Here is a 24,492-nt window from a genome sequence, read left to right as displayed (position 1 = left end):
GAAAAGACATATGTCATATTAAACATCCAGTAACTTAGATTTTTAAAATAATTTTTGAAGACACAAAAAGCAAGAATTTTATCCATAATTTATTTTTAAAGCTTATCACATTATTGAAGCATTAAACATGGCTTTATGTTGATGGTATATTTTAAGTGTGAAAATTTGACATTCTTAACCATAGGGCTTTTTTTGTTTTTTGTTTTGCTATTTACAATAAACAATCTCTATATACTTTATATATATTATACATATGTATGATATATAATATCTTCCCTCAAAAAAAATGAAAACAAAGAGCTACCAGATATGTAATCAGTGTGTCTGATATACATGGTACTTTAATAGGAGATGTTATAATAGCCATTGCTAAAGTACCCAGATTTTTATGTCTATTTACTATTGGAAGTGTTGAAAAAGTGACAAGGAACATAATGCAAAAGAGTAGCAAACAGGCTGAAAAATAGTCCACGGTATATAAGTTTCTTGATTTTAAAAACTGGAGTTGCATGCTTGTTTAGAATGGCATATGAGTAGCAATCATATGCAGACTGCAAGATGATTTCACAGTAAAACTCCTTGACATGTTCTGTCCTGTTTGCTATGTCAGATTGTGGCATGCATTGAGGTTGCATCTTTTGTTCATTCTCTTGAAGGTAGTGTTCTCGTGGAACTGTAGTAAGCAAATGGAATATAGGTATCCTACCTGCAAATGTAAGCAGCAGCAGCAGCGACAACAAAAAATAGTATCCAGTCAGGAAAAGAGGAGACACAATTCATGTATTCAACCAAATAGCAAGGATATTGCATTATGTACACACAAGTAGTGAGATTAAGCAAATGTGAATCTCTAACTGGATTCAAGGCCACAATTTTTGTCTTTGGGGGACTGTAATTGGATTGCATGTATTTTAATCTGATGAAGGACAAAAGGGGAAACTTGTTGCTCAGAAAGAGGACTCATGATCAAACAATATGTCTCACTGTGAACAGTGGCAGCAACACATTATGCTGATCCTTCAGACTGAGATTTATGTAAGCTCAAAAACACACAGTAATACAGTAAAAGGTAATTTTTGTTGGGCCAATAGAACAAATTATTTTATTTCTTCAATTTATATTCCACCCTTCTTCATCCTTAGGTCGCAGGGTGGTTCCGAACACAAAAGAACATAATAAAAAGAACAAACAAAAATAAATTACATTTTATTAAGCCAATGCAAAGATGTTTTCAGAAAACCTACCTTACAATCTATTCCTGTGTTTTATTGAACAAAACCTACATACCACTCTAAGAGTTTTTAATCACCAGGAAACCATACAAAAGGGGTAAACTGATGCTAGAAGTACCACAGGATGGACCTTGCATAACATAATGCAACACGATTTGTATTGTTGGTTACCTGAGCTATAATGGTAGGCTTTAACTCTCCTATTTCTCACTTTGCCTTCTATAATTAAACTATTAGGCTTGGTATGGTTATGGTTATGTTGGTAAAAAATATGCAACACAATTTTTAAACCCAGTGGCTGACTGGTAACACACTGCGAGCCAGAGGTTATCCACCCCAAGTAATAGGATAGGCTAGCTATATTTTCAGACTTGTTATCTTCAAGCCCCTTTGCCCACAAAAGAGTTATCTAAACTCTTGATTGTATTAAAGATTAGAAAGTTTCTCAAATTAATCAGGGAAATTTGTTTCCCACTGTTGAACTGATGTATCATTTAGAAATGCTCACCCAGCTTAGTTATGGCCACTCGTTGTGATAAGATTTCCCATTTTTCTTCCTTTCCTTCCGTTCCTTCTGTAGACGCTCCAGTTCTGCTTCATACATCATTTCCTGGATCAGGTACTTTTCCCTTCTCATACGATCCCTCAGATCTTTAGGAAGATCAGGGATTAAATAGGAAATCAAGTGTTTTATACAAAACACCAAGTGCTGTAGAAAACAAACAAACGTGTAAATTAAGCATAAAAGTTCAACAAGATGTGGAATACTTTTAAATAAATACACCTAGCTAAGAAAAATCTGTACAAATGCTGTCTTTGCAATTGCACCTCTATGCATTCACGTTTTGTTCCATCTCTTAGGAACACAGGAAACTGCCAAGTCTGACCACCAGTCCATCTGAGCTCAGTATTGCCAACATTACCTGGAAACAATTGGGACTGGCCCATTTGCTAGGAAAGCATAGGCTTTTTCACATCCCCATACAGTGGTACCTCGGGTTACATACGCTTCAGGTTACAGACTCCGCTAACCCAGAAAAAGTACCTTTGCTTCAGGATGAGAACAGAAATTGTGCTCCAGCGGCGCGACGGCAGCAGGAGGCCCCATTAGCTAAAGTGGTGCTTCAGGTTAAGAACAGTTTCAGGTTAAGAACGGACCTCCGGAACGAATTAAGTACTTAACCCAAGGTACCACTGTACTCCCCCCCCCCCATATTTCCATTTTCACTTCCAACAATTCTGTTGAACATAAGAATGATTAATACCGATAAAAAACACAACCTGTACTGTTTCTTTTTCATACAGTACAGTAAGCCTGCAACTTGTAATCGCAACCTTACATGGGCTGGGGGAAATAAATGAATGGGGAGCCACAGTTCTTTGCTCTCAGTTTATTTATATTTTTCCCCACCAGTGCACCCAGCAGGTAAGCCTCACTTACCAGGCTTTGGTAAGGGAGTGTGAGGGCTCTGACAATGTCCCACAGCCCTCGTGCCACCTTCCCAAAGCAGGGTAAGGTAAAGTGAAGTGCTGGGCTTTGGGAAGGAGGCATGAGGGATCTGGGACGCTGCCAGAGCCCTCTCACTGACTTCCCAAAGCTGAGTAATGGAGGCACCTGACTTTGGAAAGCAGGTGGAAGAGCTCTGGGACACTGCTGAAGGAATTACTGGCTCCCAAACTGGGGGCTCTTCATTGGGACCACTCTGTGAGGAGTGAGCAGAAAGTTTAACCATGAGCTCAGGTTCAGATGTGGCAGAGCTGCTGACCCTATTCAAATCCAGGGCTACACACTGGTGACCAACCAGGGCTTTTTTCAGCACCTCTCAGGTGGGCACCATTGCCATTATAAGAGAACAAGAGAGGTGTTCATGGTGAGTTCCAGCACCTCTTTTTCCAGAAAAATAACACTGGTGACCACTGTGCCTGAGGCATAGCAGAACTACCTCTTAATGGAAGCAAGCTCGAAGATTTCAGTAAACTGCCTAAATAATTTAATAAGAAAAACTCTGGGGCTAATGGTGTCCCATATCCACTTTGAGGGCTTTTTCCTACAATCAAGCAGTATAATTTTATGACATAAGTAGAATAAATAAAAAATTTTTACTATTTAAGGTTGTTTTTATAGTATCTCTTCAAAAAGACATTCTCATCAAATGCAACCGTAATTCCCAATTCCCCTCCCACCACCAGCATTTCAAGCATCTATTTGGATAATCTTTGCTGTTACATACCATCTGTTTCATAGCAGTTTTCTCATATATTTGTGTTCAAAGCAAACTTGCATGTCTCCCCACAGATAGTCTTATGTCTCACCCCCATTTTATCATGAATTCTTAATCAGAATGATTAAGTATTGTATTTAAGAAGCAATTTCCAAATCTTTGACAGTTAATGGTCCTTATGATTTATCAGTAGTTTTTCAAATTATGTTAATTCTCTTTAAACTAGGATTGCCTCTTAATATTTATTTATAACTGAATTTATCTGAAAATATTCACAGCACGGTGGACTTTGCTAGTTTAAATAGTCTTTAATTTTTAATTATTCAGTCATGCTCCCACATTTTGGATTGCTGGAGTTTTCATTTCATTCACAATAAAAATAATTATGTTGCAACAGCTTATTTGACAGCATACTAACAATGAAAGTACAATATTTGATTAAATGCAAAATGACAGTAATTACTAATTATTCTTTTATCAAGAATTATACAATACACTGACTACAAACATTTTAACAAGTTTCTGCCTTAGCACATAATACTAATTCTAAACTGAATATCCAGAATGCTAAAAAGAGGATAATCACAATTTGATTTTCCTTCCCTTTTCTGACAGTAAGAAAAGGGTGTTTTTAAAAATATGAACCATTTAGGTTACCTCACAAATTCAAAAACTGGGAGTTGACACTGAAACTGACCAGCATGCTACGTGCAATACATCCTATGCTGTGCTGAGATCTGTTGCATAGAATCAACTAGGAGATCATTCTTTTTCCCTCATCTATAGGATGATAATTGATTTCAAAACCCAACATAAAGTTTGGAAGTCTGCAAAATTTGTTTTAGTCCTAAAACGTACCTCGAATACAATAATAAAAGCCAACCGTGCAGCTAAGACATGCCAAAACTGTAGTGTATAGCCATAGGGCACTGGAGCATGAGGGGGGTCACGATAGTCTCTGTACCTAAGAACAAAACAAAACAGGAAGTTAGCCTTGTCCATCTCAGTGCAACGAATGCCAGGCCATAAATGCAAGAGCATTCTGCCCTAGGTCTGTTGGCATCGGCATCTGAGCAGGTAACGTGAAGACAAAATGGTGGACTAGGTGGGCCTTTGGCTTCATCCAGCCAGGCTCTTCTTATTTTCTTATATAAGAAATGAGGCTTCAATAGACTAACAAAGAAGTGCCAACCCTGCACATCTGAAGGAGTTCAACCTATGCATGAGGCTCCTCTAGGGCTACAGTTGCCTTTCTCACTCCACTTCTGCCTGAGCATACAGTGCTCTGGTTCTATACCACCAATTGAGGGAGAGAAAAGAAGCAGATAGACAGTGGGGACCTGGAAGCAGAACTGCTTCTGGACCCAGGATCCTGTTCTGAGTACTGCTGTCTATAACCATGGATTTGTCAGGTTGCAGTGTCTGTTGAAACCATGTCCTCCTCCTACATACCTGAGTAAGGAAAGTTAGCAACAGTGCAAAACAAACTATGTTTAATCTACATGAACACAAAACAACCCCGTTTTCCAATATCTTTGTCTAGACAACTATTGAAGTGCAAAAAAGCAATAACAAATAGCAATAGGATAAAAAAATCTCCTAGAATCTTTCAATTTTGCATATAATAACTGAGCAGGATAAATGGCCACTTTCTGCTCTTTCAATTCCTTCCTTCCTTCCTTCCTTCCTTCCTTCCTCCCCCACCACCCAGATTCTGTTTCCTCACCTTCTCCATTGTTTTCTGGGTTTAATGTCGGAAGAGACAGTTGCTGTTAGTTCTGAGCTGTATTTTCGCAGGCTGAGAAATTATAGGGGTTACAATTATCTTCCCTGCCTTCAAAATTTAAAGCCAGAAAATGGAGAATACAGTGATGGGACAGGTCTATAGCCATCTCAGGAATTCATGGAAGAAGAATTTAACTGCAGACTTCCTGATTCATAGCTCAAGCTCTTGGGCAGCTGTGAATGGTGCAGTGGGGTGGTAGCACTTGCCTGACCCCCCCCCCCCCGTCGGTGGGTTCCTGCTGCTTACCTGGAAGGAAAGTGGAGTGGAGGGTGGGAACTCCTACGATTCACTAGCTATACTGATACTAATAATACCAACAGAATAGAGATTATTATTCACATGGCAGTAGTTTTGCATATATTTCTTTACCTGCAATATTTTAACGGCGTGCCGGAGAACTCACTTCCATTTGATGATGGTTCTGAACGATGTTCAAAATCGTACACTAGAAAAACTGATAAACTTGCATTAACGTAGCCAACCATACACCTGGGAAACAAGAATTTTTCCATTTAGTACATTCAGTCTTTTAACTTCAGGCTTGTTTCAAAACATGGCATGTTGATGGGGGCAGGGGCCAAGGAACACTTCCGTCTGTGAGCCAAACATCTTAGAAAGAAGAGTTAATAAAATCAACATTCCAGCCAAGTGTGACTGATGATCACTTATGGATCAGTATTACTAACACTTATAACAGTTTTGCAAGCAAAGCGCAACCGCCGACTTTGGGGAATAAAAACTCTACTGAAGTACTGAAATATTTATATTTTATATTTCTTTCAGCAAAAGAATGCCACAGTAAATTATACTTTGTCCTATCTTGCTCCTGAGTCAGCTCCGAGAAGACCTGCATATTCCCACTTTAAAGGCAAGCTGGCATGAACAGAACAGGCTGAAAACCCTTACACAGTACATTTCTAAATTTCTTTCTCTCCATTGTGTTGTGCTGGCAAAAGAAAGGAGACAGGGAAAAGCAAACCTTCAAATGCCCTGCAGTGATACACAACTTTAGGAAGCCTGACAACTTAGAAATCAGACCCAACTCATTATGGAAACAGAGCATTTGTTTCCTCTCCAACATGTACCAAAGTGCCAAATCCTTGACAAGCTAATGAGTTAGTAGCGCTGTCAATCACAAGTTGTAACTTTAACTGTTCATTTTCTGCCACTATGACAAAACTACAATGACGCCCAAAATAGAGCAAAAATATAACATCAACAAATTCATTCCTGTGCACGAAAAAATGAAAATGTAATACATCTGAATGTTTAATGGAAGTTACCCTTTGTGAAACATGGCTTAGCTCACTAGGTTAAGGTGTTAAGGCATCCAGCAGGAACACAGTTCCTAGCACATAACGCCAATGAAATGAAGGGTAAACTTTTGAAATAGAAAAATAGCAACAGCATCAGTACTATGTCTTTCTGTCTTATTATACACCACACTATGGAAGCTTCAGTCACCTCTGTCTGCATTAAAATTATCACGGTATGGCTAAAAATTGCAGTAGTAGACCCTAAACATATGTTCTGGAAAAACTACAGGAAATGGCAGGAGACTCTCTTTCCATTCCTCAAAGAGAGCTTCTGGGAGTGATATCTTATTGTTATATTTATTGTTTCCCACAAAATATCAAACAACAAATCTTTACTTTGCAGAACTTATAATAGCATTGGCACAAAACTTTGTATTGCTGTAGTTTTTCCCTATTTATTGCTGCATTAGGCAAAAAGACATTTTTTTAATCTCGTTCCTTATGTTCTTTGAAGCCAAACAGGAGTACAAATGGCTGGATGAACTTTCAAGAGATGCTTGTGGAAGGCACTAAATTATGGAGATCTGGGCACAATCCATACTGACATCCCTTATGTTTTTGAGGCATCGCTGTACTGCATTTTTCACCAATGCAATTGCCACTCAAGAGGCACGCTATATGGAACACACTGCTGAATCTCATTTGTTTATAATGCATTCTGTGCTACATGCCATCGCAAAGGGCAATACATACCTGGGAGGGTCTTTATCACAAAACTATGGCAACCATCACTGCAGTTAGTTGTAACTGTGCAGTGCTTGAAAGTTCACTCTTAAAAACAACAACTCAGGTACATGCATGTGTTAATCCAAGTTAATAGAGAGACCATCCTCTGAATTACTTTGCACAAGGGTGAATAAGAAACTGCAAACACACACCCCTCAGATAAGGATGTGGCTGTGGGTACACCACAACTGCATTTTCCCTCCCCATGAATAATAAAAGTTGCATGGGAAAGGCCATTTAAGTTAAGCACAGGTGCCTCTACTAAACAGCAGCATTAAAAAAAAAAGCCATCCAGTTGTTGGAGGATAAAACTTCCTTTCCATATGTCCACTCCCACCCAGCTGATGGGATAGAGAGAGAAGATGATGAAGAAGGATCCCAAGCAAGTTCTGTAGGATCAAAGTCTCTCCCACTTATAACAAAAGCAGCACACTGTGGGTTTGACTGGAAATCCCCAGCAAAAGAGTAATGCAATAAGTAGAAAGGTGGTTACAAAAATCATTTTAAAAAATAGCCTGAGGAGTCATGGAATCAAGAAGCTGAAGTGGTGCTATTATTACAGGTTGGGGGCATGTACTGTGTGCCTCCTGAGCAAGCAAGAAGCAACAGCATCACACACAAAATGCTCGTGTAGATTGGGCCTGGGATGACCTTACTTCATGTTTCTATAATTAAAACTTACTTTTGTCCAGCCTCTCCTTGACCTGCGCATGGTCCATATTTGTAAGCGTAAACAAGCCGAGGGATAAAATCCGAAGTTACAGCAATAACAAATGCATTTGTGATAACTGAAAGAATTCCTATGCCTTCCAGAATTCCATACCAGATTCCTGTGTAATAAAGAAAATGCTGTGTTAGTTCCAGGAACAGCAGCAGAAGTAGCATTTCAAATGCAAATACAGTTGCAACTTATTAGTACAAATGCCATATAATGTTGGTTCTACATTTGCAAAGCATCTGTCTTTTAGTGCAGCAGCAGCAGCTATGCTTTGAAACTCTCTGCCATTGACATTAAGCTGGTGATCTTGCTATATTGTTTTAAATACCCATTGAAAGCTTTAAAGAAAAAACTTTAACGAGGTTTATAGGCCACTTAATCATAAAACTCTCCAAAGAAATAAAATAAATAAAAATATTTACTACTTAATAGGCACATAGGAAGCTGATTTATACCAATCAGATCAATGATCCATCTAACTCAGTATTATCAACACCAGGGGTCGCCAGCCTTTTTGGACCATAGGGAACATTTTGAATTTTGAGAGAGTGTAATGGGCAGGCCATACCATAGCTAAATGATGTGTGGCAAAACACAAAAGGGCTTTGTAACACCAGTATCATGAACTTAGCATGGTAGCTACTGTATTTTTCCGTGCATAAGATGAGGTTCTTTTATTTTAAAATTATGCTTAAAATTGGTGGGCTTCTTATACGTGGATAGTGGAGAGGTGGGACAGGCGATTGGTGGCTGCCGCGAGCAGGAGATTGTCAGCTATGTTTTTGTTGGTGATTGGTGGGTTTGGCAAGCTCCACTGGCTATTTGCTGCTATAGTATTAGGGTGGGCGATTGCCGCTTGCTAACGATTGGTTGGTTCATCACTGTACATGTGATTGGCTGTTTTGGTCCTGCGGGTGAGCTATTTTTGGCAACTCCCCTCTGTGGGGCTGCCCCACCCAAAAGTTAAACAAGTCTGGGCAACCCCCCCCCCCTCGAAAAAAAGCTCAGCAACTGTGGGCACTCCCCCCCCCCCAAAGCTCTTTCAGCAGTGGTGTAACATGATGGTGATAGTCTACCCTAAAGAGCAGTCAAGTCTCAACATTTTGCACTAGATGCAGATTCTGGGGCAACCTTAGGGGCTGCCCCACAGAGGGAGCATTACAGCAGTCCAACCTAGAGAACAACTGAATGCATGAGCAGATTGTGGCATTGAGCAGACACTTTACATTCATAATGGTAAACAGCTTACCTATATCTTTGGCTCTAGAAGCTAATGGCCGCCTCCACTGTGTAACAAATTTGTATGCATCAAGCCGGATTTCAATAATATTGTTAAGTAAGGCCAGAAGTGGAGCAAGTGGGAAAGCTGCCACAAAGATGGTTGTGAATCCAAACTGAAGAACTGTGGAAGGGTGAGAATGAGGGACACACTCAGACACACACTGGAAAACAACCCAAAATTAGAGTGCTGACTTTGGGTATATCTGCACCACTGATCCATCTTAACTTGTCCCTTGTTATCAAAAAATTCGGCATATTTGTTCTTGAGCTTTAATGAACATGAGAGACAAATGGAAGACCTGGGTTCCCACTATGCCTTACTGTATGGTAAATTTACTTGTTTTTTAACCCATGACTTCATTGAGTAAGGTGAAGCACAGGGGATGGCTAACAAGAAGCCCTCCGGTGTCATGCCTACTGTTTCAAGTAGTTGATTTAAGTGTTTAAATACCCCTGCCAGCTTGCACTCCAACTTACGACTCAAAATTTCAAGCTAAATCAAAAACACATTGCAAGGCCTTGAGTGTGGGAGATAATTAAAACAAGAATTGTTTTACTCCACTGCAGCACCTCGTGCCGTATTGTTGACTCCATGTGGAAGTGAACAAATCACCATTCCCAGAATTGGACGATTGTCCGAAAGTAATAGACTGCAACTCAATGCTCTTCATATATTTTGGACTACAACACCCACCAGTCCCAGTCAGCATGGACAATGGTCAGGTATGATGGGAACTGTAGTCCACAACATATAGAGGGCACCTGGTTGGGGAAGGCTGTCCTAAACTATATTTGTCCTAGTCTAAGGCAATAATAGGGACGAGGGTGGCGCTGTGGGTTAAACCACAGATCCTAGGACTTGCTCATCAGAAGGTCGGCGGTTCGAATCCCTGCGACGGGGTGAGCTCCCGTTGCTCAGCCCCTGCTCCTGCAGTTCGAAAGCACGTCAAAGTGCAAGTACAGTGGTACCTCAGGTTACATACACTTCAGGTTACATACACTTCAGGTTACAGACTCTGCTAGCCCAGAAATAGTGCTTTAGGTTAAGAACTTTGCTTCAGGTTGAGAACAGAAAACGTGCAGTAGCGGTGTGGCAGCAGCAGGAGGCCCCATTAGCTAAAGTGGTCTTCAGGTTAAGAACAGTTTCAGGTTAAGTACGGACCTCTGGAACGTATTAAGTACTTAACCCGAGGTACCACTGTAGATAAATAAATACCGCTCCGGTGGGAAGGTAAACGGCGTTTTCGTGCGCTGCTCTGGTTCGCTGGAAGCAGCTTAGTCATGCAGGCCACATGACCCGGAAGCTGTATGCTGGCTCCCTCGGCCAATAAAGCGAGATGAGCACCGCAACCCCAGAGTCAGTCACGACTGGACCTAATGGTCAGGGGTCCCTTTACCTTTACCTTTAAGGCAATAATAATTTTATAGACTAAATCCAGTAATGCTCCGGATTGTTATACTAAAATAATACATTCTTATTGTTTGGAAGTAGTGGAATGAAGCATGATATACAGTGGTACCTCGGTTTAAGAACAGTCCTGTTTACGAACTATTCTGTATAAGAACTCTGCAAAACTGGAAGTAGTGTCCCAGTTTGCGAACTTTACTTCGGTCTAAGAACAGAATCCGAATGGTGGAAGGGCACCAGTGGCAGGAGGCCTCATTAGGGAAACGGAACGGATTAAGTTCATAAACTGAGGTACCACTGTATGAATGACCGTGATGAAGCAATTTACACATAAAGTTCTTCATACTCATTTCTAGATATTCTTCGAAGAGTCCATAGGCATTCATAGGCTGAAGGTTGTAGTCTTTCTCCCACTGTGGGAAGCTTGCTTTTCGCAGTGAACCGTGCTCCTGTCGCAATCTTCTTCTGGTCCACCAGTTCTGAATTAACCTGCATATGTAGGGGGGAAATGCCATTTTTTCTAACCAACTGATTTCAACATTGTCATCTGCCTCTCCTCCACCATGCCATACTTGTGTCTGCAGAACAGGACAGTTAGTGGGTCCTCTCTACTCCTGTTAGTCCATATATCAGATATCCTGCTGTTTGGGGTATCTGCACACTATTTGGATCAATAAGGTTATATAAGGAGAGGATGAAAAATGCTGGAAGAGACATTCAGGTGCCATGAGTAACTCATAAATATCAGGCACAAAGTCTGTTATGTGACAACCTTCAGGTTCCACAATATCCATAAAAAAAAATAAGTGGGGTTTGAGTCAGACCAGACCAAATGCAATGTTGTCCTTTGTCTCTGTTTACTGTATTAAAAGAGATTGAACAGCAAAGTTAGTTAGAACTCTTAGGAAATGTTACAAATTAACACACCAAGCAATTCATGACATAGACATGTTTTTGTGATGCATAGCTGATTGTGTAGATTAATAGCCTTTGTTGACCACAAACCAATGTTGCTACCTCCAGATAATATAAAAGGAAAAAAGAGAATACATACACATTTTAGTCTGTTGGATTGGTTTGTGTAACTCCCATTGCAAAGGACAGAGCTAATTGTCTGAACTAATCAGAAGAGGAAGCGTGTTCAGATATGTGGAGTTCCTTTAAAAAGGGTGTATTTGTGAGGACTGAATGTTCAGTATGCTAGGAAGCAGAGATAAGTGGGGAAGCTAATAACTACAGTGCGTGTTGTCTGCTAACAAGTGAACCAAGTGCTGATGCAATAGGTACAACTCAGGACATTATACAGGAAGCCATAAAAGATTTATAAGTTACTCTGTGCAACATACACAGCTGCCCTTACTTGGAAATAAATCCCACTGAAATTAGTGAGACATCCTTCTTAAGTATACAGGGCTAAGACTGGGCTGTCAGTCTCCAAGCCAAAAGCATGGTTTGTGAAGCATAGATGTATAAAGCAGCTTACCTATTTCAACAGGATTTTAACTGAAGCCCTACTAGGTCCTACTACTTCTAAAATCAGCAGTATTGATTTAGTGATGTAAAATATTTCAATCCATTTTCTATATAAGGAGTTTTGAGCTATTCAATTATTTGTCATTTTGATGTTGGGTATTATTTATACCATTATGTTTCAACATGTGTATGTTTTAATCAATTAATTACAACGTATTTCATTTTATTGTATAAAACACAGGTGAATGGGTTCTATCTGCTCTTCTCAGAGCACTTTCCCTCCTATCTCTGTTTTTGAAGGGGGGTGGGGAGAATGAATTTTGTAGTACTATATAAATAATCTGCTTGCAAAGCCATAGATAACAAGGCAAACCTATCTAGCCACCAATGCACAGGCAAGCTTCTCTTTCAGATACTCCTTTTGCAAGGTCAAATCTTTCACAGAATAGTCCTGCTACATTGACATTATCCTAAGTAGAATGGCTATCAGACAAATACACAAATGAACAAGATGCATCACATAAAAGACACTTGCCAATCATGGTTTTGCACCCCATCAGTTAAAAACAAGGATTTTTAAAAATAAAATCCCACAGTTACTTACGGGTAGCCTAGTTCCATGAAGTTGTTCCAGGTCTGCTTTAGCACCATTATAATACCCATTTGCATACAGAGATCTATAAGGCATCCACTAGGGTGGCACTGTAGGGGGAGGAGAGAGGGGGCAAGGGAGCAAATAATGGGCCGTCAAAGAGTAAAAACAGCTTGCATATTAAATTTATATTACAAAACATGTTGCAAGTTCAAGGTTCAGTGACAATGTAATCCTATACATGGTTACTCAGAAGTAATTCCTATAACAGCCGCGGGGAACCTCCAATCCGCAGGCCTAATTAGGCGCAGCAGGCCTTGTCATTTGGCCCATGAGGCCATTTTGGTCAAGCCACATCCATCGGCCGACACCGAATGTCACATATGGAAGGTTAGGCTGAAAGGGATTTCACACGCGTATGCACATATCACATTCACACCATAAATTTAAACTGTGTGGCTTCTCCCAAAGAACCCCCAGTGTCCATTAAGGGGCCTGGAAATTGTGGCTCTGTGAGGAGTAAACTACAGTTCTAAGGATTCTTTGGAGGAAGCCATGTGTTTTTATATTGTCTGGTGTGGATATCTAATGGCTGGTTCAAATATTCAGTTGCTGAACAGTTACATTTCTTCCACACAACCATTTATTGGCCATGGGGGCAATAAAATAATTGAGGGGGCTGAGCTGCCCCTGAAGTTGATGGGCATTCCCATTCAAATGGTGCGTGTGAACTGCATCATGTGATCGATTATGCAGGGCGGGGCTTACCTGTGACCCCACAGTATTTTATTCAAGTTGGCACACCTGTCATCATTATCACCTTACTTGTCACCCCCAATTTTAAAAAAGCACCTCAGATAAATGGTGACATCTACTACAGTTGCTTATGGTGGTCTCCCACCATCTGGAAGCCCCCAATGGTACACTGCTGCTGATCCCACTCCTAGGCCCCCTCTTCTGCTGCTCTGATAAGCCAGTGTCCTCCTACTTCTGCAGCATGTTATCCATGGCCCCCATGAAATAAACATGGGGGTGCACTACACAAGAGGCCCACTACCAAGGGCCCCCACAACCTGGAGTTCTGAATCTCTGTGTGAGGTTCATAACATGCAGATTGGGTGCTTTCAGATAGGTATTTCTTTGGTGGGATTAGTGTATGCATGTTTTCCAGGGACCACGCAACATCATCAGAATAAGAATGCCCACCAGTACTTAATCCAGATTTACCCTTTCCTTGGAAAAGTGGATAAGTAAAAGCAAGCAAAAAAATAAAATAAAAAACCCAACCAAACAAAAAAACCTGTTGTCTGCTTATAGCACCTCAATGACCGCTTTACAATCTAAGTGCCCACTGCCACTTCTTTTTAAGGTGTTAAGTTTTGAAGAGGGACATGACTTTAAAAGTGTTGGCACTTTCAATGGAGTATCTCCCCTTGTGACAAGTGATATGGTAGAGTCATGTGAGAGGACAGAAGCACCCCAGCAAATGAACATTTTAACTGGTTCTAGAAAGGGAGAACAAAATGCAGTAGGGTCCCACTTCTAGCAAAAGCCACGATGTCATCCTTTAAATTGCTTTGTTCTTCAGATAGGGATTTTTAAAACCCTCAAAATATTCACAAGGTTCAGTTGAAAAGAAATTATGTAATATATTCAATCACATATATTCTAGACATTCCTATTTTCCAGAGTGAATCATTTAGCTGCCACAGGACAGTATTTGACCCTAGTTTGTACCAGTTGCAGCACTGTACAATATGCCTCAATATGCCACTTACCTCTTCTAGTCTCCATCTGTTTATCAGCCTCAAGTAGGCACCAGGGTGACCTGTAAATCTTCAACATAAGAGAAATCATCATCCCTTTTGTGTTAGATTTCTGATCACAACAGGAAAAGACCAAACACAATCATTCCAGCTATATTTTTCTAAGGGAAATGACATTAAATATGCATTTAAATAGCATTTCTAAATATGCATTTAAATTAAATTATGTCTGAATATATGAAAGTCATTATTGATAGTCAGCATAGAGAGGTTATCACTCTGAGCAAATGTCTACCCACAGTTCCTTTCTGGAACTTCAACATTAAAATGCTTTGTACCTAGCTGAAAACCACGATGGCCAGTTCATCATGAACAACTCCTGTACAAGTGGTAAGTGTGGATATGAGCTATTCTACAAAGATCATTCATTACAAACTAGGTTGCCTAGAAAACTTTCCTGATAGTTTGTAGCTGTAGTGGAATACTGATATTCTGTCTTGCCCTGAGCTTTTATATAATAATGGTTTCACAGCTTGAATGAAAAATAACTTTAAAATGCAACTTCTAGAGGGCGTTTCAGCACTGCTGTATAAATGCTTTGCAACAGGTGCAAATTTTCCATCCAACTTCCCTCAAGTAAATGATAAATCTTAGTTTTCAGGTGTTTGTAATGTACATTTCACATTAACACTCATTATCAGGTTTCATTAACAGGTGTCATTGATGCAATAGACAGTTGAGAGTAAAAATGGAAAGTCTAAAGGCACTTAACATCTTGTACCCAGCAACACAGGGCATACAGAAAAGTATATTAGGCAATCCATATGTAAACTATGAGAATTCTCTTTCTTATCCTCTCCCCCTCCTCTCTCAACTCAATCATGCCAGTCTGCAACTCATTTTGTGCTTTACTGAGTGGGGTAAGGGGTTGTTTCTATTCTGTTATATTTTATTGATTGTGGTGTTTCTGTTGTTATATTTTATATTGTAATGCATCCTGGGATCATAAATTGGTATGATAGGCAGGGTAAAATTAGGGTCAATGAGTTTACTCCGAGTATGAAGATAACCCTTTAAATTTTAACCACTTTTTAAATTAACCTGGATAGCAGCAGAATTTGATAGGACTTCTGTAAAACATGATACTCTTTATTATTTATGGTATATTTAACATAGGAGTCACCAATGTGGTGCCCTGCAGATATTGTGAGATCCTCGCTGCCAACAGTCCCAGCCAATGGTATGGAACTTGGCTAATGGCATGGAATGATGGGAGTCCAACAAGGTACCATGTTGACAACCTCTGCTTTAGCACTTAAAATTAACAGCAATTTCATCTTTCCACTCCATCTCCCTTGATAGTTTTCTACAGCTTCCCAGGCAGGCACAATGCACATTATTAACCTTACCTTCCAAGAAAGAATGCTATATAAAAAGTAGAGCTGTTCAGATTGACAAACTGAAAAAGGAACATTTTCAAAGTGAAGCTGTTCTCCCACTCAGATTCAGTCCGAGGTTGCTCTGTGAAAAAGGGAGAGCAGATTTTAAAGACATGTAGTCAGATTTAATTGTCTGATAGGAGTTATTTATTTATTAAAAACTCTGCGGAGCTTGCACTGTATTTGCAAACAAAACGGCTGATCTTGCAGCCCAATCCTCATTCAGATGCAGTATGTCTGACTCCAGTTGCCTGAGAGCAGTAGCAGGAGAGGGCCATTGTCCTGCTTGCGGGCTTCTTAGAGATGCAACTGGTTGACCACTTGAGAAACAGAATAGAACTGCACAAAAAGGGCCTTTGGTCTTTCTGATTCAGCAGAACTCTTCTTTTGCTCTGATAAATGGTTACTCAGACATAAGTCCCACTCACTTTAATGGGCTTCAAAGTTTGAGGCACAGGATTCCACATTAAATTTAAGAACCAGACAATGCAAATTTTATCAGTATGCTAGCAAAAGCAAGGGATGCTTAAAATTCTACTCTGGGATCCTCTATCTGCTTTTGTAAAAAATTGTGACAGATGAAAATGACTGAATCGTAAATTTGCCAGAGGATACGCATTTTGTTCTGTTTCGAATTGCCAAACAGAAAGACTGCCTGGCATTTCCATGTTTATAGAAGTCTTGTACACTGGGTTCACTTCTGCTGTATACTGTAATTAAATTGACAGAATGTGCTCTAAGACAATGGATTATAAATTCCAAACTGACAGTCGGTTTGGAGAGGACTTTTCTTCTTAATGTTCGTTAGGGTGACTGGGAGACCAACACTCCAATTAGGACATAAGCATATGAACCAGCAATTCAAACACCCACTCAGGCATAGAATATGCATGCCACAGAGACCCTGAGGTGAAAGGAGTGGGAATCAAGCTTGAGAAATAATGAGACATCATATTTGCCTTATAGAATACTGGAGGGGGAAATTCCAAACCACAGTGGAGTCATTTTGCTACAGCTAAAGACTTGAGCGGCTTTCTGTCCCAGGATCGTGGCTCTTAAACTCTTTGTATCTGTTCTGGCATCTATTCTGACAGTCAACTCTGCATAGATAGGTGAAGGAGTGTGTTGTGCAATATTGTTTTCCCCTTCCACCCCCCTGGGATTCAGTATACATACTGGCTCTATGAACAGGATTGGTGTGTGAAATACAAAATTAATACATGAGATCCTATGAGATATGCCAGGGACTGAATCTGGAACCAGGGCTGGTTCGAGACTTTTTGGCTTCCCAGGGGCTAACTATAAGGTAAAAGCCAACATCCCATCCCTACCATGGGCAGAAGTCTACTGGACTGGCACAGCTCGGTACTCCAACAATTCAACATCTATCAACTGGGGCAGTTGCCTCAATGTGTCTAATGGTAGGGCCAACAATGCTGGAGCCTTCTACATGCAAAGCATGCGCTCTGACATTAAACTACGATCCCTCCTCTCAAACAGCACTTATTTAAGGAGATGTTATCTTTCATACAAAAAAAAGCAATGAAGAACTAATTAGTACAAGCCAAGGGGTGCATTTGTGTACTAACTGCACACACAAAAGCTGGTGCATACCCTTTTGAGGCACAGAGTTGTAACCTGAGCTTAAATCTTCAGTTGTGTAATTAAAAAAGTATTAAATGAATATTACAGAAAAATATGCATAGTATCTATTGGAGGTAGAAAGTGCACACATACGTGAACTTGCACAGTCCGATATAAACCTTCATTCATGAAGAATGGATTTAGATGTTATCCAATATGTTGCTTCATTGTTATTATTACTTACCTAAATTTGTAAGAAAAAGAGCAACCTTTTCATACAACTGCAATGAAACAAGAAACAACATCTGAATAGATTGTAATGTAATAACATAAATTGCATTTTTGAAAAGAACATCATGTTATTTGCCCTAACAACCCTCCCTCCTCAATCCTTCCTCATTGGTACAATGACTATTATGTGAGAAGTACTTTTTATTTAAAAATGAACTTGGGTTCTGGCTAGAACTATTTCAAACATCCTGCTGGACAAATGTCTCTTAGCACTTACACTGTGTCTATGTCTCTGAACCAGGAGAACACACCCAGAGCTGCCTTGGAAGAGCGTTTTGCCTTAGAAAGCAGGGTATAAATTAATTAAATAATAAACAAATAATTAAAAAGCTAAAATCGTATCAATCAGTTGTTGGGTGGGAGAGCATTATTTGCTACGGATGTCAGCTTTTGATAAGGTTTCAGGTTTTCAAAAGAGTTCCTTGAGCCAAGGGCCATCTAGCCTTGGAAAGATTTGTGAAAGCAGACTTCCTTCCACACCGCTAAGGTCCCTTGCTAGATTGAGGGATATGTTCTGTATTGGATATTTCTCCTAGATCTTTCAAATGCTAGCTGAGATTTTAAAATCCCTGTACCTCTTTCTCCACCACTGAATTTTGTCACAGCACCACCACAATATTTGGGGTTCACTTATTTTCAACTGTATGGAAAGCAATACTGATATGTGCACCACAATTCAATGCTGTGTCCAATGGGGCTTACTCTCCAGGAAGCGTGTGGAGGGCTGCAGCCACATAAGCAATTGTTTCTCTGAGATAAGGGCAGTGACAATTTCAATGGAAGCTCTGCAGTTGTCTTAGGGGATATTGCTTGAATGTCCTTTTAATCAAGACATCTAACCTTGTCAAGACAAATGCATACAAGAATAAATTAACACCAACTGTATTCTCTTGCACATTAATCTCTTTGTTGCTCTTAAACTTGTAGTTGCTGCATTATTTATTTAGAATTTTACTGAAAGTCCTTTCAAATAACATGTTTTCTGTTTAGGCTAGAGCTGAATTTGACCATTAAAAAAAGTTGAAATTCATTATTCTTTTTAAAAAAATGTACAAAACTGTTTGGAATGTACTCCAATATTATTATCTCTACTTACAACATTCAGTAGCATGATGATGCAAAAGTTGATGCATACAGCAGTCCCGGTAGTTGCAACCTGAGAGTTATTCCTGATTAAAGCCCATTTAAAGGCAGCAAAAGTGCTGACAGTCACGACACGGTAAATAACAATGCCAAAAACAGCAGCAATCACCACACAGATCTAAAGGGGCAGGGGAAGAACAGATAGAACAGACTGAAAATCAATCCACTAATAATAAATTTCTTCCTGCAATTGTCAAGAAGTGAAGACTAAATCCAAACATTCCAGGGATGACCCAGAAATGTATGCTCATTTTCTCAAGAAGTTTGAGACACTGGTGATGTATGACGTGTGTGGGCTATGGGACAATTCTGAAAGCTACTTGTTCTTCTTGCATGTTGGATTGCTTCCACATCTTAATAGAATGTCATCTTCTTGTCCTGTGTCCAAAATACTAAGTCTGCAAAAAGCCAATTAAATCTAGCCATATAATTTCGTCTCCGTACAACAGTCCTAAATTATTACAATTAACCACCAGCACCACCATTATCTTAATCACACTTAGAGGGCTTTCTAGACTGTGGTGTCCCTGACATGAAAGACCCTCCCCAAGGAGGCTTAGCTGCTATCTTCTTCAAGATGCCAAGGATAAACTTCCCAATTTGCCCAGCGTTTTTTTTAGCTTTGCTGACTGCAACATTCAAGCTGCAATCCTATACAAACTTACCTGGAAGAAAGCCCCCACTGAACTCAATGGGGCTGTCTTCTGAGTAGACATCTATACAGTGGTACCTCGGGTTAAGTACTGAATTCGTTCCGGCGGTCGTTCTTAACCTGAAGCACCACTTTAGCTAATGGGGCCTCCTGCTGTTGCCACGCCACCGGAGAACGATTTCTGTTCTCATCCTGAAGCAAAGTTCTTAACCTGAGGTACTATTTCTGGGTTAGCGGAGTCTGTAACCTGAAGCGTAGGTAACCTGAAGCATATGTAACCCAAGGTACCACTGTATTTTATATTTATGTATGTTGTAGAGGATTGCAGTGACAAATTTGCATTTCTCTAGATGTGAACTTCATTTTTTTCCCCTCCTCCTCTCAACAGCAAAGTTACTTAGGCTTTGTGAAGTCCTTTCAGAATGTTGACATTCACACTTTTTATCTGAAGGGTTCAACTAGGCTTTGTTTCAGCAAAGCAATTAAACTAACAGTTGCTTAATTGCTTTTCTGATTAAGGCCAATTTAGAAACATGCTCAGCTGTTCTGCTGAAGTGAGGCCTTATGCTGAGCACACCCAAACCTCTTATGATGACACCATGATGTCCGCTTCTTCTCAGAGGAGTCAATTAACACTAATGCTCAATGATACAAAAAGAACTCAGGTCTCAAATGAGATCTTCGAAGAACTAAGTGAATACCACTGATATAGAAATGGTCTCTAGTCCATTGAGTAGGCTCAAGTGTATAATGTTTGCAAAGTGCTTTGAGACCTTCAGATGATGAAGTACTTACTTAAATGGAAAGCATTATTACTGTCAATATGGGAGATGAAGCAACAAAAGCAAGGACAGAGTGGTTTGCTGAGCTTCATTTCCTAGTAGACAGAACAAAGCAAGCCAGCCCTCTGGCCTTTGCCCCTTAGAGAAGCACTTCAGCTTGTAAACTTTAGAAAACCCATTAATGACTGTGGTTACAATTACTATTACATGGCAGCTTGAAACACCCATCTACTTCCTTGCAAGAAAACACTCTGTTTTGGGCTCTTTTAATGCTGAAATGCCTTTACAAAATGTAGTTCAGCTATTTAAGAATAAGTAAAAAAAAAAAAAACCACTTCAGAAAATTGTGATCAAGTATTAAAATTGAAATAGTGAATTGTTTATCAATAATCCTCAAGCCAATCCTCTTCAGTAACACAACTAAAATTAAGGTTGGCTTACTCACAGTCCTGAAAAAGAAAAATTAAATTTATGTTACACACAAATCCTTAATATAGCCATTCCAGACATGACGGTTTTCCTATGCATGAATATATTCAATGACAGGGAAATGGGCTTGTCTGCATCATGAGAATTGCCCAGGCAACTGTCTTAAAATCTGGGAATGCAAGTGGGCTGCCTCTTCAACAAATTAGGCACATTTTCTTTCAAGATCAAATCAATATTATTTTGATCTGTTGTTGCGGGGCCCCTAAAAGGCATGGGGCTCATAGGCCGGTGCCTCTTCTGCCTATTTGGTAATCTAGCACTAAATGCATCATGCTCTAAAATAATCTAATGTGTCCTGTACATAATGTGTCCTGCACGTAAGGTAGGCAGGAATATGTGGTGGAGTAATTTGAATGTGAAATCTCCTGTCTTTATACTAAAGTGGCATAGTCTCATGAGTACAGTACTGTATCAGTTGCTTTTTCTGAATATGTTAGTAACACCTAAGTTTTCCTGTCAGCAGACCCTTCTGGCAGGTAAAAGTTTCAGGAACAGCATGCTAAAATACCTTTATACAATGGTTGCTTATAAAACAACTGTGTCAGACAGTGACACAAACCATTTTAAACATCAGGAACAGCTTAATAATATTATGAACTCCCCCCATTTTGCTAACAGAGATGAGAAAGTCTAGTTTTCAGACAATTCAAAAGGAATTATATTTTTCAAACCATAAAAAATATTCCAGATGCAGAAACAATAATTCTGCTGCATTTATCTGCAAATGCTTGATAAGGCTCCGGTTTTCCAGATATGGGATTCATTCGTTCTTTCTTGGAGTACTTGGCTTCAAACTGGGGCCGTATTTCTTCCTAAAGAACATATGAAAAATTTTAAACATAGAATTAGACAACGTCCTGTACAGGAAGCCCCAGGTTATCAGAATTTTGTCAATATTACATGATTTAATTTAACATGAAAAGCAGTTGAGATATATCTGCTGAGAAAGTGCTTTCTGCTGCTGCCAGAAACTAAGGGTTTTCTATTACACTGGAATTCCTTCCTAACCTGAGAATAAAAAATATTACTTAGCAAGTGAGTCAGAACTGTAGGATCACCGTCTCTTCCCACATTCTGCCTCCAGGTGGAATTACACAAGCTAGAAAGATACAAGCAACATACTGAACAGACTAACTTTGGTCTGTGTGATCCTGAATAAATTCTGGATTGGGCTGCTGCCAATGAGGAAAACAGGAATGTCACAATTCACAGCTCAAAATTAAGCTCTGTGGTAAATTAACTTATTTATTCCTATGAACAAAGCTATTAAAAGATGCATGAAGAATATTCACAAGATCACACCAGCAAATTATGTAATATGCTCTGCTGAGTAAGATGAGAGGATTGATAGCAGATTCTAGCAATTAATAGAAGCTTCAATAAACTTAATTCCATTATATACCTCAGCAGAAAATGAAACATATGTTCTGTTTCTGGCAAGGACTGTTGTATTTACTGAGTAAAGTATCCCTGACCCAGATTAGGTCTTTGTGTCCTCCGCAAATCAGCCTACTGACATATTGCAGGCTCACAACAAGTCTCCTGTAAGCCACCATTTCATAGGTGGCAAGAAAATAGCCCCTATCTACTAGACATGCCAGTTTTTCATGTAAAAATTCTCTGCATGGAGAAGCACTCAGCCATGCAAATCCCCCACCTTTATTCGAATACTGGAACAGCCTTACAGTGATTTAGCAAGCTGTAAATAGTACCAGGCCCACACTTATCCCTCTGCCCTTTGCCCTTTGCATATAAACTGCTTGCATATAAACAGTCCTGGTCTGTTTAAGCTAGACTTCCCGGTTACATCCGAAGCAGGGAACTCTGGTTTAATGTAAGTTTGCTAACCAGTATTGATTGGTAAACTGGTATTGAAACAGAGTTCACAATTTTGGATATTACAAGGAATTCTGGTTTAAATACAACAGGGTGGAAGGGCCAAAGACAGTATGCAAATGAGGTGAGGGAAGGACAACTGCAGAATCCCGATGTCCTTTCCTGGCTTGCTAAACCATGGTTTGGCAAGCTGATATCCTTATATCCAGCATACAGGCTTGCCACCTCAGGGAGAAATAGGTCTAAGACTTCACAAAGTTGCCTCGCTTTGCCTGTACAGCTGCCAATCAATTTTATTTTAGGAATTGTTGCTTGGCTGATTTCATCCACCTGCTGTGTCAGTGACTCAGCTAATGTAAAATGCCATGGCCTAGAAAGGCTCCGGAAAGGATGGAAGGGAATCAAACTCCATGCTGGGATAACTCTCTTTCTTTCTCTAAAGCTGAATCTGTATTTTGAAGCCAACTTAACTAAATATTCTTCCTACTCTCACTGGTAAAGCAGCAGCATAGACATACAAACCTCCTCTTCTTCCCAGTCTATCAAGTCCCAGTCGTAGGCAATTACTGCTCGTCTTCTTTTCCAAAACTCCAGGAAAACAGTTGCTATAGTAGAGAAATGGAAAGATATATTAACAAAATACCACATTAATTTATCATCTCATTGTAGTTGAATAAGGGTACATTTTATTTTATTATGCAAACAGACATATTTTCTTTTGAGGCGCAAAACGTACTACTTTTGTAAAACCACTTGTCCTATGTGAATAATGCTTAAGCAGTCAACTTATTTCTCAGTGTTAAAAATAAGTAAAAATAAACAATTTTTTAACTGCAACAGGCAACCAAATGAGAAATTCTGTGATGGCTGCGTACTCCTCCTTTCCAGTTTGGAAGTACACCTCTTGATTCTAAAGATTAGCACACTATTACATTAAGAGATTTTCAATCAAACATATCACTGAAAATCTATTACCTGAATTCTGTATCTGGAATATCAGGATTCCAGCTGAGCCAGAGATGCTTTGGGGGCCCCACGCAGCAGCCCACTCACACTGAAGACATGGAGAAACCCACACCAGTACAAAAGCAGCCCGAAGAGATGCCTTGCCCATCCTGATCCCAGCCTTGAACCCCAATTCTCTCCCACCATTCCCAATCCACAGAAACAGATGGGAAGCCCAAACTTGCTAGAGCAGTGCCCATTTGGCAGCCAGGCAGTGCTATTAGCATGAAACTATAGGGGGAGGGGGGAGTCTGATCTACCCAGGATGGGGGAGAAAACACAACTGCAAGCCATCACCCAGCTTCCGATAACGATCCTGCAGAGGGCCAGATGGAGCAGGGCTAGGTAACATGTGGTCATCTAGGAATTACCGAGCTGCAACTCCCATCAACTCTGACCATCACTTATGCTGATTGGGACCAATGGGAGTTGTAGTCCCAAGGCCACAGGCTCCCTAGTCCTGCAGTTGAGGAAGTGACTATGTAAGTCCCTCAGCCTTCTCTAATGTTCCAGCTCTAACTCTTTTTGAGAGTTATTCATGAATGACATTGGAACATAGGAGGCTGTCTTATACTGAGTCAGGCTCTACATATATCTAATTCAGGGTTGTCTCTGCTGACTGGCCATGGCTCTTGAGGCTTTCAGACAAGACTGCTTTTCAGTCATAGCTGGAGATACCAGAAAGTGAACTTGGGATCTTTCCCATGCAAAGCATGTGTTCCACCATGGAGCTTTGGCCCCCTCCCCTGCA

The 24,492-nt window shown here is 40.0% G+C and overlaps 1 protein-coding gene across 5 annotated transcripts in view; it reads right to left on the bottom strand.

Annotated features, from left to right (window-relative positions):
* Window positions 1–72: 72 nt before the first annotated feature.
* The window catches only part of ANO4 (anoctamin 4), a 128,326-nt gene continuing 103,906 nt past the window's right edge, over window positions 73–24,492 (bottom strand). For all 5 annotated transcript variants that reach the window (XM_083400510.1, XM_083400511.1, XM_083400512.1 and 2 more), the window contains 14 exons: window positions 23,259–23,341; window positions 21,572–21,712; window positions 18,931–19,095; window positions 17,788–17,824; window positions 15,930–16,041; window positions 14,533–14,590; window positions 12,767–12,864; window positions 11,036–11,178; window positions 9,250–9,402; window positions 7,965–8,112; window positions 5,610–5,729; window positions 4,313–4,418; window positions 1,741–1,941; window positions 73–706 (listed from right to left, as the gene is read on the bottom strand). In XM_083400510.1, the coding sequence (XP_083256636.1) occupies window positions 1,750–1,941; window positions 4,313–4,418; window positions 5,610–5,729; window positions 7,965–8,112; window positions 9,250–9,402; window positions 11,036–11,178; window positions 12,767–12,864; window positions 14,533–14,590; window positions 15,930–16,041; window positions 17,788–17,824; window positions 18,931–19,095; window positions 21,572–21,712; window positions 23,259–23,341 (1,556 nt within the window). In that variant the 3' untranslated portion in view covers window positions 73–706; window positions 1,741–1,749. The remainder of the gene's footprint in view (window positions 707–1,740; window positions 1,942–4,312; window positions 4,419–5,609; window positions 5,730–7,964; window positions 8,113–9,249; window positions 9,403–11,035; window positions 11,179–12,766; window positions 12,865–14,532; window positions 14,591–15,929; window positions 16,042–17,787; window positions 17,825–18,930; window positions 19,096–21,571; window positions 21,713–23,258; window positions 23,342–24,492) is intronic.

The sequence above is a fragment of the Podarcis tiliguerta genome (genome assembly GCF_965153285.1).
Source record: "Podarcis tiliguerta genome assembly, chromosome: 10".
Taxonomy (NCBI): domain Eukaryota; kingdom Metazoa; phylum Chordata; class Lepidosauria; order Squamata; family Lacertidae; genus Podarcis; species Podarcis tiliguerta.
This window is presented reverse-complemented; position numbering and strand designations above follow the sequence as displayed.